This window comes from Acanthopagrus latus, chromosome 6, assembly GCF_904848185.1.
Source record: "Acanthopagrus latus isolate v.2019 chromosome 6, fAcaLat1.1, whole genome shotgun sequence".
NCBI classification, from domain to species: Eukaryota; Metazoa; Chordata; class Actinopteri; order Spariformes; family Sparidae; genus Acanthopagrus; species Acanthopagrus latus.
Window position 1 is genome coordinate 25,943,352 of NC_051044.1, and position 15,055 is coordinate 25,958,406.

The 15,055-nt window shown below is 41.9% G+C and overlaps 2 protein-coding genes across 2 annotated transcripts; both read left to right on the plus strand.

Moving 5' to 3' along the window:
• Positions 1–283: 283 nt before the first annotated feature.
• Positions 284–4,404, plus strand: si:ch211-25d12.7 (src-like-adapter 2). Its single transcript, XM_037101057.1, has 8 exons — positions 284–546; positions 1,724–1,835; positions 1,930–2,029; positions 2,121–2,207; positions 2,659–2,762; positions 3,068–3,220; positions 3,308–3,437; positions 3,846–4,404. The coding sequence occupies exons 2-8, from the start codon at positions 1,763–1,765 to the stop codon at positions 3,967–3,969; spliced, it is 771 nt and encodes a 256-aa protein (XP_036956952.1). The 5' UTR covers positions 284–546; positions 1,724–1,762; the 3' UTR covers positions 3,970–4,404.
• A 140-nt stretch (positions 4,405–4,544) lies between these two features.
• Positions 4,545–14,099, plus strand: trpc4apa (transient receptor potential cation channel, subfamily C, member 4 associated protein a). Its single transcript, XM_037101056.1, has 18 exons — positions 4,545–4,721; positions 7,008–7,136; positions 7,260–7,376; positions 7,523–7,580; positions 7,716–7,771; positions 7,940–8,068; positions 8,746–8,947; positions 9,037–9,222; positions 9,319–9,461; positions 9,538–9,669; positions 9,772–9,830; positions 9,912–10,097; positions 10,257–10,347; positions 10,476–10,616; positions 10,748–10,859; positions 11,082–11,194; positions 11,377–11,583; positions 12,759–14,099. The coding sequence occupies exons 1-18, from the start codon at positions 4,596–4,598 to the stop codon at positions 12,894–12,896; spliced, it is 2,325 nt and encodes a 774-aa protein (XP_036956951.1). The 5' UTR covers positions 4,545–4,595; the 3' UTR covers positions 12,897–14,099.
• The last annotated feature ends 956 nt before the right edge of the window (positions 14,100–15,055 follow it).

Consider the following 15,055-nt stretch of genomic DNA (forward strand, 5'->3'; position numbering starts at 1 on the left):
AATCAACAGGAACTGTTGGTGTGCAGTGACATCACTGCTTTGGCCCACCACAGTGCACCACAAGCTGTATGTACATGCAAATGCTGTTTACGTAGACACACAGCTCATTCCATAAACAAGTGATGCACTATTAGCTCCACTTGAAAACACTCTGCCTCAGAGAGATCAACACAAGCTTTTTTTTCTTTTTTTTTCTGAGTCAGGATGTCACGGTCTCGAGCGTCACAGGAAACTGCAGCAGGGTGACATACTTGCAGGAAGCCTCGTCTCCTCGGTCAGCCCCCCTCTATAAACAGCTGCGAAAACACTGCTGTCTTCATGGGAACAGAGCAGAGGAGGGACCACAGTCATTCTGATTGATCAGCAGGCCTGAGTGGGAACCTGAGCTCTGACATTTAAACACAACAGGCATCCATTTGAATGCGTGTGAGCATTTGTCATCAGGAAGATTTGGAGTTTACCAGTTGATCAGAGACGGACCTGGCTCACTGTCAGCGAGGAATCTAATTTTCGTGCGACACATCTAATAGGGAAAAATTAAAGGAGGTGAGCATGATACTTGCTTAAAGGAAGCATCAATTCTCTTTTTTTCCCCTTTATTTTGTCCAATGACTTGATTTTTGACCCTAGAATATTAGCAGCTTAATGCCTGATCACTTGTTTTGTATAAATCATTCATTATTCTTCCTCTAAGTGAATCAGTTGCTGGTTAAAAAGTGTTTTGTAAATGAGCTGAATTAACATTAAGCTTTTTTTTATTAACCTTCTGCTGCTGCTATAATAGAGCGATAACACTTACACAAAGGGCACAGATTATACGCTAATGCAATGAATTTCTAACCAGTGCATTTCTCATGATAATTCAATCCATGTATTAATGCAGGATGTATAATGAATTCCTGTTGCTCACATTAACATGTTGCTATCACTGTGTGTGAATGGAGTTTTTTTTTTAATTCGCAGATTCTTCACACATTAATCAATATGCATCAAGTCAGATGGATTTCAGTTAGATAAAAGTGTATTTATTCATGTCTTTATATTTATTCATTTTTGCATTTTATGACCAGTTTGACGAAAGAAAATCACCTGACGTTTCATTACTGTTACTGTTCTGCTCTCAGAAAGACTGAACAACGAGGGTGTTAAAATAAAGGTTTTATGTAACTCAAATCCAGCCAATTTGGTGGCATTCCTGCATGAAGTAAACCAGAATCAATGATCTATTTAAGTGTTAACTAATCACATTAAGTCACAGCAACCATTTGTTAATAATAAGCAGTGGGAACACATGATAAATCCTGCATTAAATCATCACGAATCAATCATTACTTAAGTATCTGATTTGTACCCTTATAATGAAGTTACCGAAAAACAAGTCGTATGCGTCATAACCATGAAATGCCATCCTTTAATTATTCGTGTCTATCACTCTTATGTGAAGTCGACTTTATTCCTCGCAAACATGCTGCATGGAAATTTAACACAGGATATCACTGCCTCTTGTTGTGGTTTGGCGCCTTCCTGTATCATCTAGCTTTTGTCGCCAGGCTATGAAATAAAGTACCTGCGAGCTGTTTCCTCTGGTGGCAGTCATAATGTGATAACTAGTGGGATAACTGAATTTTCAATGTGAAGGTTACTGAAGGCCCTTGAAGGCACACAGCTTTCTGAGGATGCACCTCCATCTCACCCTGTCTCTGTCTGTGCCTCTCTTTTTCAGCCACAAGAGTCATTTCACATCAGCAGCAAGCCAAGGAACATGGGGACCTGCCCCATCAGATGTCAGTCCAACCGTACAATCCTAGAGAATTCAGCTGAACCTGTAACATCAGGTAGATTATGTCCCCAAATCCTCAACATGCAAAAGAAAAAATAAGAAAAATAGAACTTGGTTTATTGTATTTGTCTGCTTCTTCCTCTCTGCAGCCAACGAGGACAGCATCATTGTATCCCTCTGTGACTACCCGTCCTTTGGCCGTACTGAACTGACCATGTGCATTGGAGAACAACTCACCGTCCTCTCAGAGTACGTGACGCTGCTTTCTAATGTTTCACCTTCACCCTCGTTCTCACTTAAAGAGATACAATTAGTCATGACTGCTTGTTTTCTCCAACAGTGACGGTGATTTCATGATCGTGAGATCCACAACCACAGGCCGTGAGATCTATGTACCCACAAACTACACCGCCAAGGTAACACACAGGTAAGCCCCTGTCACATGGATGTGCATTAAAACGCCTGTCCCGTCACTGTGTGTGTAAGAGAGAAAGCAGAGGAGTTGTACGGAGGTGTGATGAAAGGCGGGGAGTTCCCTGTGAGGTAGGAGGAGTCTCTGTGAAGTTGCCCTTTACCTCAGTGGAGACAGAGGCTTGGAACAAGACCTCAGTTCTCTCCAGAGACAAGACGTCAGCCTCTGCCTAATGTACTTTCAGTACTCCTCCAGTGGGGAATGAGCTTTGATATTGTTCATCTGGATTTTCCAAACTTGAAAACAACAGCAACATATGTATACAAACACACACACACACACACACACACACACACACACACACACACACACACACATTTTATTTTATTTTATTTTATTTTATTTTTTTCTTTGTCTGAATAGCAACACTGTCTTACCGTCCCCATGTGTCTCTCTCTGTGTTCAGGTGGCTGTTTGCAGGTATCAGCAGGTACAAAGCAACAGAGCTGCTCATGCAGCCTACTAACTCCAACGGAGCCTTCTTGATCCGAGAGTCAGAGACAAACAGAGGTTAGAGGGTTGTTTCCTGCTTCTTTAATTCTCACGCGTATTATAAGCAAACTCAATCCAGCTGGAGCTTCAGTGTGTAAAATTCTCCTAAATATAATGTCCTCATCTTATGTTTCTGATGAAGTTTTCACATTTTTTTTAAAACCGTATATTCTAATGTGTCAGATCAAGAGAATGGCTTGATTTGCATTAGAAACAGCTAGATCTATGGCTCAGGAAGGATAGGGAACATGAATTAATGCTGGAACAAATGAAGATTCAAGAGCCGTGTAGTTTATTCAACTGTGTGGTTTTCTGACGTTCAGATTGTTACTCGCTGTCTGTCCTGAGGAGGACCAACTCTTCATACCAGGACTGTGTAAAGCACTACCGCATCTCTTACCTCCAAAACAGCTGGGTCTACATATCTCCGGGACTCACCTTCCCCTCCCTGCATCACCTGGTGCAGCACTACTCAGGTTTGTACTGAGGATGTAATGCTTATATTCTAGCCTGAACCCAACAGTGACAAAATCTAAATAGTAAAATGTCGCCTCCTCCTTCAGAGTCTGCAGATGGACTGTGCGCTCGGCTGACCAGGCCTTGCTTCATCCAGGGTTTCGACAACGCTCGAGATGCCAGGCCTATACCCATAACTGTCAGGAGGCCGACTATCAACTGGAAGGACATCAGCAGGTGTGACATCAGCCTCTACTAATGACCGCCACAAGATGTCACTCTGTTACTTGCTGTACAGTAGAGCATGGGCCTCTAGTGGCATCCTTTTGTTTGTGCAGCTTATTATTTTCACTTTTTGTAGACTTTGTGTCTGAAATATGTCGTGTCAGCTTACAATGACTACAATAACTTGTGATTCATTGCTGAGTAAACTTGGTGTGAGGCATGCATACAATATAATAAGACTGTGGTTGTACTGGGCATCTGCCAGGTTTGATTTTGTATCCTACAGGGCAACTTCTGTTTATTACTTATGTTTATACACCAGTTAAAAAGTGTCCTAGACACCATGAATCCATGTTTGGGAAAACTTAAACCGATATTGTGATCGCTTTACTCATTCGGATCCTTCTCTGTCTCCTTCAGGTCAGTGATCTTCAAGAGGAAGAGGACAGAGTCAGGTAACTCACTGGTGAGCGAGGGGCTAAGGGAGGCCATCACCTCCTACCTCCAAATGACAGAGGGCAACGATCACAGCTGGGACACCTGAGGAAAGACAGCGGATCAGTCAGAGAGAATGAAGTCAGTCAGATGCTGTCCTGCCTCATCTGTAAGTTTGGGCAAGCCAGTAGACAAGGTTGTCTGCGTGCCCATGCGTAGTCTCCACTGACCGGCCTGGAGCAGCAATGGGGGCTGAGACACTACAACGGTTGGAGTCATACTATATGTCTGTAAGAGGGCTGTTTGTTGGTGTGTGTTCAGACAGGCCCACAGTGGAGGTGTGCGCTGAGAACTGAATGCCATTTGTTCTCAAAAGTTGAATGTTTCTTTTAATTTATACTTTAATGTATATGCTTTTTAAATGCAATATGTGGATAATATTCTAACATGATTGTTGTCATGGCAATGTTATTGGAATCCAATAAACTATGTGACAAATAAATAACATATAAATATAACCACCCAAAACAAAAGAGAGTCTTCCCTGTTTTTTTTTTCTTGGGAAAATATGTAATCATAATAAACAGAATACATAACCTGTGCAGTGTGTGTGACTGAGGCCAGTGGTTCTGGCAGAGTGAGCCTCTCTGCCAGCAGATGCCGCTTAATTACCTCCAATAATTCATCAAAGCCTTCCACTTCCTGCCGAACAGTTCAGTTCAGGAAGAAGAAATAATGGCGACGCTTCTGGGGTGCGAGTCCCCTTGTACTGGAGGAAAACGAAGAAACTGCAATAGCAACATCGTCACGAAGTTCACGTCCAGCAAAATCACTGGCCAGGGTTTCAGTCGAGGGACGCAGGTAAGAGAAACGACGAATGTTTCGACAGTTTCGACATACGAATTGTTGATCGACGCAGACCAGGGACTTGCGCTTGAGTCCAGCCTGAAAATGAAGACGTAGCCTTGGAGACTTGACTGGGGATGAACTCGCCCCTGCAAGCGTTGGGTTTCCAGCTAGCTGCAACGTTATGTACTAGTTCTACAGAGCAAACCCTTGGTTTTTTTATCCATTGTGTTCTGGATAGTAATACCTGCTCGCTGACAAGGAAATTAACGCCAGCTTTACAAAATGTGCATGAAACAAGCTCCGCTTCAAGTGGGTCTTTTGTTGTTAGCTTCACATTAGCTTAGCATTACAGGCCATGTGAAATACGATAATAAAAACGCTCTGAGCCGAAGCTTTGTCGGACTGGTAGTGTGCTTATCAGACGGTGGGGTGTGAATGTTTCTAGACGACACGTACTTTAGTGTTGGGAGTATTTGTATCGCAATAACCAACGGCCTTAACATTTGCTAATGTTAGCAGACGCGTTAACGTCAGCTAGCTAGCTAAGCCAGCTGAACAGCTCAGGTGATTACGTAACCACATAGTATCCACAATAACTGTCGTTTCCATAAATGGATACGCCACAGCAGCTGTTTGCACCAGTTAACGTAAGCAAGTTTTTTTTTTCGTATTTCCACACACGCAAATATTGACACGATAATGGTAACGTCGGAGCACATATTTGTCAGGTCAGTTTTGGTGTAACGCTTGTTTACGTCAACTGTTTTGACCAGTGGTCGGCATATGGACGTCACACCTGCCCTCACACTTAGACACTGTGAGACACTGTATATTTATTGCACCTCGCCCCTTTCACTCTCCTGACTTAGGCCTTTACATCCGTAGGCTGGTTAAAACATGTATTGCCTTGCAATTAGACTCGTGCATTTCACCTGGCTGACTTGCAGTTTTATGGTAGTGTGGAATGGTATCATGAACTCAACAAAGTTTATATCCTTGATAACCTTTACAAACGTGGAAAATGCACAAAAGTGTTGAGATAGCTGCCATATTCTGAACACTATGCAAAATCCACTATCATTAAGTCAGTACTTTAGGTGTCTAGGAAGGGAGCTGGTCATCATGACTTTGCCAAAAGCCGCTGTTTAGAACTGAAATCATTCCCAAAAGCTGCTCCATTGTGTCACTCCCCTCCATTCCACTCACAATTTATAGTTACAAAAATATGAACACTGTGTCATCAAGTGAACGTTTTCTTTGCTTACTGGGCTGCAGCGGTTGTCAGCATTTAATTTTTACGTTTTCAAATGCATGTATGGTAAATGGATTGTAATTTTTGGTTGTTATTCGGGGCAGATTTCCTCTGATCACTTACTTATGAGCTATTAGCTGCTTTTCATTATTTTATCTCAAATTAGAAGAATTATTGTGACACAGTTGTGAGCTTCTTTGCTTTGGTCATACTGATTTTCAGGGCATTTAAAAGCACTTAAAAGCCAGTTGGTGCCACTTTGGTGAGTGTTGAATGCAGCAGGATTGGGCTTGTTTACTGCTGTGACACTGCTCAAGTATAAAGAGAAATAATGTTCAGATTTTACAAAAGAGTTATTTGTTTTTAGCGTCAAAATTTTTCTGCTTTGTCAGATGTGTATTATTCCATCATACACTTTGAGAAAAAATATCACTATTCATGCACATCTCTTTTGTCAGACTGTTGCCACAACCATGTATTTTTAAAAGGGTATTTAGGTGAAGACTCTGCTTTACCTTATTGCATTGTTCCAGAATAAATTTGCACCCACGGACTGAGCAAAAACAGGTCACCGTCCTCAGCTTGAATTATTTGAGGGATTCTGTTATCTGTTACCTGGTCTGCTATGTATGACCTGAGGTGTTGCTGACCTCGAATCAAATTTAAAATCTGTTTCACAAGCTTTATTCTCTAAAGACATTTTTTGTGTTCAAAAGCTGACATTTGGTGTCTGTGAAGGAAGATTATTTTAAGATTATATCAACAGGGGGGTTCCAAACAATATGTTTTAAATGTTTATAAATGACTGGCCATATATTAAAACATTTATAGAGTACATATACATATTTTCTACTTCGAATCACTTCATGCTTTTCTCTGCATGAAACATGCCGCCAACACCAAAGTAAAGTAAAAATACTAAAGCCTTACATCCACTAGTACAAGCAAAAATAGATGATTTAAAACCTTTTTTGAAGCACTGATGCAAATAACCATACACTGTGCACGTTGCACTATTTCAAGCTGCCTTTGCTTATGTGTTGTAGCTCCCAGGAGGCCTGCTCCAGGAGAGAGATAAAAGGGCCAAGTGGCATGGCATCCCTACTCTGCTGCAGAAGCTCTACGAGAGCAGCCATCCCAACAGTGACCTCTCCCATGCCCATAGCTTTCTTAAGGTAACTACACAGCACTAGTCCACAATGAGGCTGTGGTATCGCTGGGTTTAGCAGTTTGTTGATTAATGTCACACTTGGGGCCGGGCTGATTTAAATTAAAGTTGGACAATGGCTTTTTGTCAGGTATTATCATCCCAGCTCTCCATGGAGGCCATGTCTTTTGTCACGGAGGACAGGAAGACTGCTCAGGAATCCACCTTTCCCAACACGCACACCTTTGACCTCTTTGGTGGAGTCGATGTAAGTTTGACATCTCTAGTGCTTGATGTTCTTTAACTATTGGACATGGACATTGTTACGTTTAGAGAAGCAGTTGGCAAGTGTTGGTATAGCGCAGAGTGTATTGGCTCACAGCACTGAATGCTCATTTTCCTGTTTACCTGAAGCTGCTTGTGGAGATCTTGATGAGACCCACATTAACTATGCAGAAGAAAAAACCCAAAAGTAAGTAGGATTGACCTTATATCTGTGAATATGTCAGTGCTTATAGAAAAGTGAACATCTTTTGAAATGATGATAATTTTGTTTTAATGTCATGCTACTTTGCTCAGACTAACACCTGTGTTTCTGTTACAACAGTGAATGATGACCTGGTCAAGGACTGCCTAAGTGTTCTTTACAACTGTTGTATATGTGTGAGTATCTTGTTCCACTTGTATGGACTGAGGAAATGTCAGGTGCATCATGCCTTACTTTAGTTTAGCATATGCACATAACTAGAAGTGTTTTTCTATCAGTTGGATTAGTTTATTGAATTAAAACTAAAACTTAAATATGTTTGTGTGCTTTTTTTCAAAATGCAGACGGAGGAAGTCACAAAGAGCCTGGCTGGGAGAGACGACTTTGTTCTATTTCTCTTTACCCTTATGACAAACAAGAAGACCTTCCTACAGACTGCCACCCTTATTGAAGATATTCTTGGAGTTAAAAAGGTCAGAGTTATCCTTGTACTAAATCCTCAGCATGAGCATTTAAACATTGTTTATGGGCCTGTAAATCCACTGTTAGAAGGCCTTTGAAGTCACTTTGTGATTTATGTGGTGACACATTTGGCAATCTAGTCATCTTCTTCAAAACTGATAGCTTTATGTGCCCCTTTGTTACCATAATGACAAATCTCGATTTTTCTGTGCAAATAACAGCCCTTTTTTATTCTGTGTTCTGCAGATAAATTAGTATTGTTATCGGCTCACTCTATTGTTTTTGTACAGACACCTCCAGTGCCAGAATGATTGTGCCTGGCAGAGCTTCAGACACCCTTATGTCACACCCAAGCCTTAATTTTAGAATTGTTCTGTACCTCGCTTGAATTTCTCTAGATATTTTTCTGCATTTTAATATTCATGTCACGATCTTTGCTTGGCTCTGTAGTTTAAAAAACGGGGGGAAGGGACAATTAATCAGATTGCTTGGACCCCAGATACATATTTGTGCATTACTATATCTTTTGATCAGCTAATTAATCAGCCACTCGATCAAAGTTGCTTTGTGTTTTTTCTGCTCCTGGTATTTTTAATTAATGGTTAAGATAACAAGGAACAGTTTGACACAGCATTTCTTCTTTTTAGTAATTAACAGTAGTTAACAGTTCATATGTTTGTGTATTTAGGAGATGATCCAGTTAGAGGGTATCCCCAACCTGTCAGGTCTGGTCCAAAGCTTTGACCAACAACAGCTGGCCAACTTCTGTCGCATCCTGTCAGTCACCATCTCAGAACCTGATGTTGGAAACGACGACAAGCACACCCTTTTGGCCAAAAACGCCCAGCAGAAACGCAATGCTAGCCCCTCACGAGCAGAAGTCAACCAGGGTAGGTTGTCTTCATTGGTCAGACTGACTGTATAATGTATTGTGTGCCATTGCGAAGAAGGATCAGTAAATTGACTCTTTCTCCAATAGTAACCCTGCTGAACATCCCTGGCTTCATTGAGCGGCTGTGTAAGCTGGCCACTAGGAAAGTGTCTGAGGCCACGGGAGCTAACTTCCTGCAGGAGCTGGAGGACTGGTACACCTGGCTGGACAATGCCCTGGTTTTGGACGCCCTCATGCAGATGGCTACAGAGGAGGCTGAGCAGAGCAGCACTGGTAAGACAGCTATCACTTCTGCTGCCTTTTCCCCATACTTGCTTAAATTCTCTGAACATTGATTTGGATGGATTTTTTTTTTTCACTTGTTATCAGAGTCATCAGACGAGAGTTCCCTGGCCACCAGCCCCCTGAGACATCGACTGCCCCAGTCCATGAAGATCGTTCATGAGATCATGTATAAAGTGGAAGTTCTCTACGTGCTGTGTGTCCTTCTTATGGGCCGACAGAGGAACCAGGTACTCATCTCCTTCTTCCTCGAGATTAAAACTGTAGTGTTCGGTCTCAGCAGCTTTGTATTTTGTTGCTGCACAGGTGCACAAGATGCTGGCTGAGTTCCGTCTCATCCCGGGACTCAACAATCTATTTGACAAGCTGATCTGGAGAAAATACACAGCTTCAAATCATGTAGTGCATGGCCAGAATGAGAACTGCGACTGTAGTCCGGTATGAATTTTTAACCCAACAATATTCTTATAAACATGACTCTGGGCCATTAATGATCCTTTAACACAACAATTTACACTAATCAACATTTTCATTGTGCAGGAAATATCCTTTAAAATCCAGTTCCTGAGGCTACTTCAGAGTTTCAGTGATCACCATGAGTAAGTAACCCATTGAGTTCCCTTGGATCTGACTATATGTTGTAAGTTTTGTTTGTTGTTTAAATTATTTCCATCTTTCAGGAACAAATACCTTCTGCTGAACAGCCAGGAGCTGAATGAACTGAGTGCCATATCCATGAAGGCTAACATCCCTGAGGTGGAAGCTCTCGTCAACACCGACAGAAGCCTAGTGTGTGATGGGAAGAAGGGTCTCCTGACAAGAATCCTCACTGTCATGAAGAGGGAGCCTCCTGACTCGTCATTCAGGTGTGCATCATGTAGGGCAAAGATCATGACGCAGGAAATAAAGATGCCGACGTTCACAGAATCAAACAGCCTCTCTTCTCTCTTTAAAAGGATTTCTCAATCTGTATCTCTAGTTTTGCTTTTTATACTTTAGCTCAATCTCTCTGTTTCTCTGTGTAGATTCTGGCAGGCAAGGGCAGTTGAAAGTTTTCTCAGAGGAGCCACTTCCTATGCAGACCAAATGTTCCTCCTGAAGAGGGGATTACTAGAGGTAAAACTACAACTGCAGATTGGTTTTCTCATCATCCACGAAAACACCATACATCACACAGATCTTATCTTGATTTTGATTTATCTTGAATGAATGGCGGCTCAGTTTATGCTTCAATCCTTCGACAGCACATCCTGTTCTGCATCATAGACAGCGGCTGTACATCTCGAGATGTCCTACAGAGCTACTTTGATCTACTGGGAGAGCTCATGAAGTTCAACATTGATGCCTTCAAAAGATTCAACAAATATGTCAACACTCCAGAGAAGGTATCTTTGTACACCTCATGGCTTTTAAGAATGTATTTGCTAGTCTAACAAATCACAATTTACAGGAATTTCTCAACCTGTGCAGTGGAAGACCATTTGTCTAATTGTATGCTCAAATTTCTGCTCTGTAGTTTCAGACCTTCCTGACGCAGATCAACAGTTCTCTGGTGGACTCTAACATGCTGGTGCGCTGCATCGTCCTTTCATTGGACCGTTTTGAGAGCCAGACGGAAGATGTCAAAGGTGGGACAGGGTGGAAAGTTTACACATGTCGACTCATTCATAAGAAAGCCTTTAAAGGAGAAGTTACATATCCCACCCTGGATAACTAAACAAAGATTAACCATGAATGTGAACAATAGAAATATACTTAATTCTCCTACTTAAAATATAAGAAATAATTGGAAGTGCTTTTCCAAGAAGAGGTCATTAAAAATTAATTTTGGTGTCGTGTCTTTTTCCCAGTGGTGGAAGTACTTTCTGAGTGCTGCCTGCTGTCCTACATGGCGAGAGTGGAGAACAGGCTGTCCTTCCTTTTCAGACTGATCAACATCATCAACGTACAGACGCTCACACAGGTCTCATTTCATTTTCACCTTGTCACATGGATCCATTAGACTCACAAATAAATTGAGGGCTATTTTGATGTAATCTAAAGCAGGTAACATTTTAATAAATTTTTACTTGTCAGTATTGTGATACGTAATAGTTAATCACTCAGATCCTGTTCATGTCTGCATCCATCCTGTTGATCCTGCAGGAGAATGTGAGCTGTTTAAACACCAGTTTGGTAATCTTGATGCTGGCCAGAAGAAAGGCTAAACTGCCCTTCTACCTCAACGCCCTGCGGGAGAAGGAGTATGCTGAGAAGTACCCGGGCTGCCTGCTCAACAACTTCCACAACCTACTGCGCTTCTGGCAGCGCCACTACCTCAACAAAGACAAAGACAGCACCTGTCTGGAGAACGTGAGTAGCTCTGATGAATTGAAGGCATTTACTGTACAAAAATGTACAAGAGCTAACTGTTGAAAGCAACAAGCAGCACGAGGTGTGTCCCCTCTGTTTACTGCTTATGTTCAGTCACTTAAATATCATCCATTCAAAACATTCTGACAGGGAAATCACAAGTATGCATGCTGTGAAAACAGCAAGTGCAACAACTACTTGAAGTACTTTGAGTGCTGCTTCTCAGTAACACGTGTCGTGGGGCTGAAGGCAAGCTCAAAGAACAGGTTAAGAGCTCAGTTCCAAACAATTCTCAGAGACTGATTTTTAAAAAAGCAGCAGAGTTGTGTTCTGTGAAGATGTTGTGGGTAAAACACACTTTTCGCTGCAGAAAATACATTAAGAACCAAGAGGGTGTTCTCGTTTTCAACTACAATAAGAATTTTGGTTCCCCGGCCATTGCTGATTGCTCAAAGAAAAGTGTGTTTCTCACTACTAAAATTTTCTGACCATCAAAAGAATCTTCTTAAACCCCCCCTTTTCAAGCTGTAGCACATGAAAGAACAGTTGAGATACAAACAATAATCTCAGTATTCCTGCTATTTCCGCTGAGGTAAACACAGGAACACAACAAGGTGTTGGCACCTTCCGAACTTTGTGTTTCCAGAACTTTTATTTGGTCATGATATGTTGGTAGAATACGGACTTTTAATTTTGTTGATGATGAAATGGACCAGGATGTGATAATAGGCAAGTGTGTGTCAACAAATTAGCCATAAAAAATATAAAGTGATGAGATTGTTGCACATTTTCTTGCTCTGCTGCCCCCAAGTGGCCAAAGATGACACTCATGACTGCCTCAACATGAACAGTTTCCTAAATATTTTCACAGGCATTTAGACAACCGTAACCAAGACATTGTATGTAGCTTCAATTTACATTGCTTTAGGGTGGTATTGCTTTGATAGAGTCTCACTTTCTGTTATTTAATGCTGAAGTGATCACTGTTTTATTCATCCAGGAATACAGCAAGGTTAAATTGATATCTCTGTCAGGGCATCTAGTATAATTCCCCCAAAACTATCCCTAACACAAAAAGCTTAGCATGACAGCTAACTGCAGCTAGCACACACTGCGGTTAACAAACTAATTTAAGCGTTTTCTTGTTCTAAATCCTGTCTGGTTTCCCTCTGCAGAGCTCCTGTATTCCCTTCAGCTACTGGAAGGAGACGGTGTCGGTGCTGCTGGGATCAGACAGGACTTCTCCGTGTGCCATAGCAAGCTACATTGATGAGCCCTTCATGGATCTGGACAGAGACCTGCTGGAGGATTGACCCTCAGTGTGTGCACTCGGTGTGCTGGGGGTGGGACCGGGCAGAGGGTCACAGGGAGCATGGACACCTAAAGCTGGTGATGACTCCACTGAGCTGAGCCATCCAGGCGCTTCGTGACTGCGTTCTGGATGTAAAGACTCACCTGTTTGCTGTCTGTACCTTCACATGGAGGCCCTCATCACTGAGGCGCAGGGATGAAATTTGTGTTTCCTCTCACTTAGTTACCATCCTCGTCTTCAAAGGAGGAGGATGAGATCTGTTTGCCCACCCCAGATTGCCCCGACATCGTTTAACAGACAATTAAGGGACCTTGTGAAATGACACCGACATTGGTTGTTTGCTTTAGGTGAAATTCAGATAGAGCCTTTTATATAACCTATACAAAATTCTATGAAAAAATATGTATGATTCAACAAATTCTATGTAAGAAAAAAGATTCTTTTCACGTGGACTTGGTTGGCCACAGATTACGTCACCCAGTGCTGGTCAGTGGTTCATCACGGGGTTGCCAGTAGTCAGGAGCTCTCTCACCACTACCTACACTCTCTGCTGACTCCATGCGGCTCCACTGCCCAACCTGTGGGGGCCATTGGAGTGTTTGCAGGAGTCTTATCGATGAAAAGCATTTTCGTTTAACCTGTCTGTGGGTCTATTTTATTAGGTGGCTATTGTTGATTGGTGCTTTCTGGCTCTACTCGGCACATTTTCGGTAGCTTCTGGGCCGGCTGACATGTTTCACAAATCACGCAGGGGTCCTCTCACCTAAAACCATCCACTTGATCTGTTGTGGCTTCAGAAGCTTCACCCAGGGACTCGTTTCTTTACCAGGCTATTTTTGTTGACTTACTTTTGTCTTTGTTGAAAACAACGGCTTTTAGCTCTGGGTAAACTGTAGAATAAAACATTGCACAGATAAAAAAAATGTTTTTATTGTTTATTATATTTTAACACATTTGTTGATTAAAAAGTTTTCATTTTGTAACACAGTTTGTATCCATGTTGTGAGAGATGCTTTGGGAAGAGAATAAACTATGCAGGCGCTAGTGTTACGATACCACTTTCATTGTTCCAGTCCACGCAATGTTTATGTGAACTAGCCTTCTGCCTAACATCATCAGCATTGGACTGAAGGTTTACCACTTCCTCTGGTTTCTGGGATTTCTTAAAATCTTTGACTACAAGCTGAGAATGACAATCTTGCTATGTGATGGCTCTTTTTGCATGGCACCACTTGATCTTTAGTTTGGATAAAGATGAAGCAGTGGGCACGGCTGTGTTGATGATGTGTCCGTGGCCTGAATGTGCAGCTGTTCTGTGGAAAGATGCTGAGCTGAACAGACATTTGGTGTCTCAAATGAAACAGACCCAACCTGAAATAAGTACAAATGGATGAGCTACCTCATATTTTACCCTGACACCGTACAGATCGATCCACTTCTAATGACAAGTGTACAGTTTTACTCCCAGCATGTCATGAGTCATAATACATGTTCATGTGAATGTATAAGGGCATTTCTACAGTTGGCCCCTGATGCCATGAGTTACTAGTGCTATGCCGCCTTGGGATGCAAACACAAACGTCCTTTACACTTCGAAAGCCTTTTTATTTGCTTTAAAGCTAATTAACCAGAAATGTTTCCTTCTTTTCTAGCTTTCATTCAGCATGTCTTAAATCTGTTGATGGGTGTGCACATACTTTGAATTAGTTCATCTTTTGGGCTTTGCAGTGATGTTAATGCAACACTTTACAAGTGCTTCTCTCTTACACTCTCTGTTTCTCTGAGATAATTGCAACGGTTTCTTGATGACATTATTTGACACAGGCTACGTACATTGGCAGTGTTGTCACACTCTTAGTACTGATGGTGTGTTATCACTGATCCAAATCCCTCTTATCACTTCACTCATCCACCATGGAAGTCAACAAGGTTATTGGTATGAAAAACGTGAATGTTGTGAGTGCTCTTCTGGAGCGACTGTATAAACAATCTCTGAACCCTGACTTCTGTAGCTGTGTGACCTGAACTCAGAGAGTGATCCTTCTGTATGATGCACACGAGAACTGGTTCTCGACAGTTATGCTGTATGTGGTGTGATGCTCCTAGTAGGCCTTAGATCTCATCCATTAGTTTGTATAGAAAATGGTGAAATGCTATCCC

Bases quoted from the DNA above. Each gene is read 5' to 3' on its own strand.
- si:ch211-25d12.7 (XM_037101057.1), top strand. From the start codon at position 1,763: ATGGGGACCTGCCCCATCAGATGTCAGTCCAACCGTACAATCCTAGAG. The intron at 1,836-1,929 runs GTAGATTATGTC...TCCTCTCTGCAG, and splicing joins AGCTGAACCTGTAACATCAG to CCAACGAGGACAGCATCATT. The intron at 2,763-3,067 runs GTTAGAGGGTTG...TCTGACGTTCAG, and splicing joins AGAGTCAGAGACAAACAGAG to ATTGTTACTCGCTGTCTGTC.
- trpc4apa (XM_037101056.1), top strand. From the start codon at position 4,596: ATGGCGACGCTTCTGGGGTGCGAGTCCCCTTGTACTGGAGGAAAACGA. The intron at 8,948-9,036 runs GTAGGTTGTCTT...TTTCTCCAATAG, and splicing joins ACGAGCAGAAGTCAACCAGG to TAACCCTGCTGAACATCCCT. The intron at 9,670-9,771 runs GTATGAATTTTT...TTCATTGTGCAG, and splicing joins AGAACTGCGACTGTAGTCCG to GAAATATCCTTTAAAATCCA.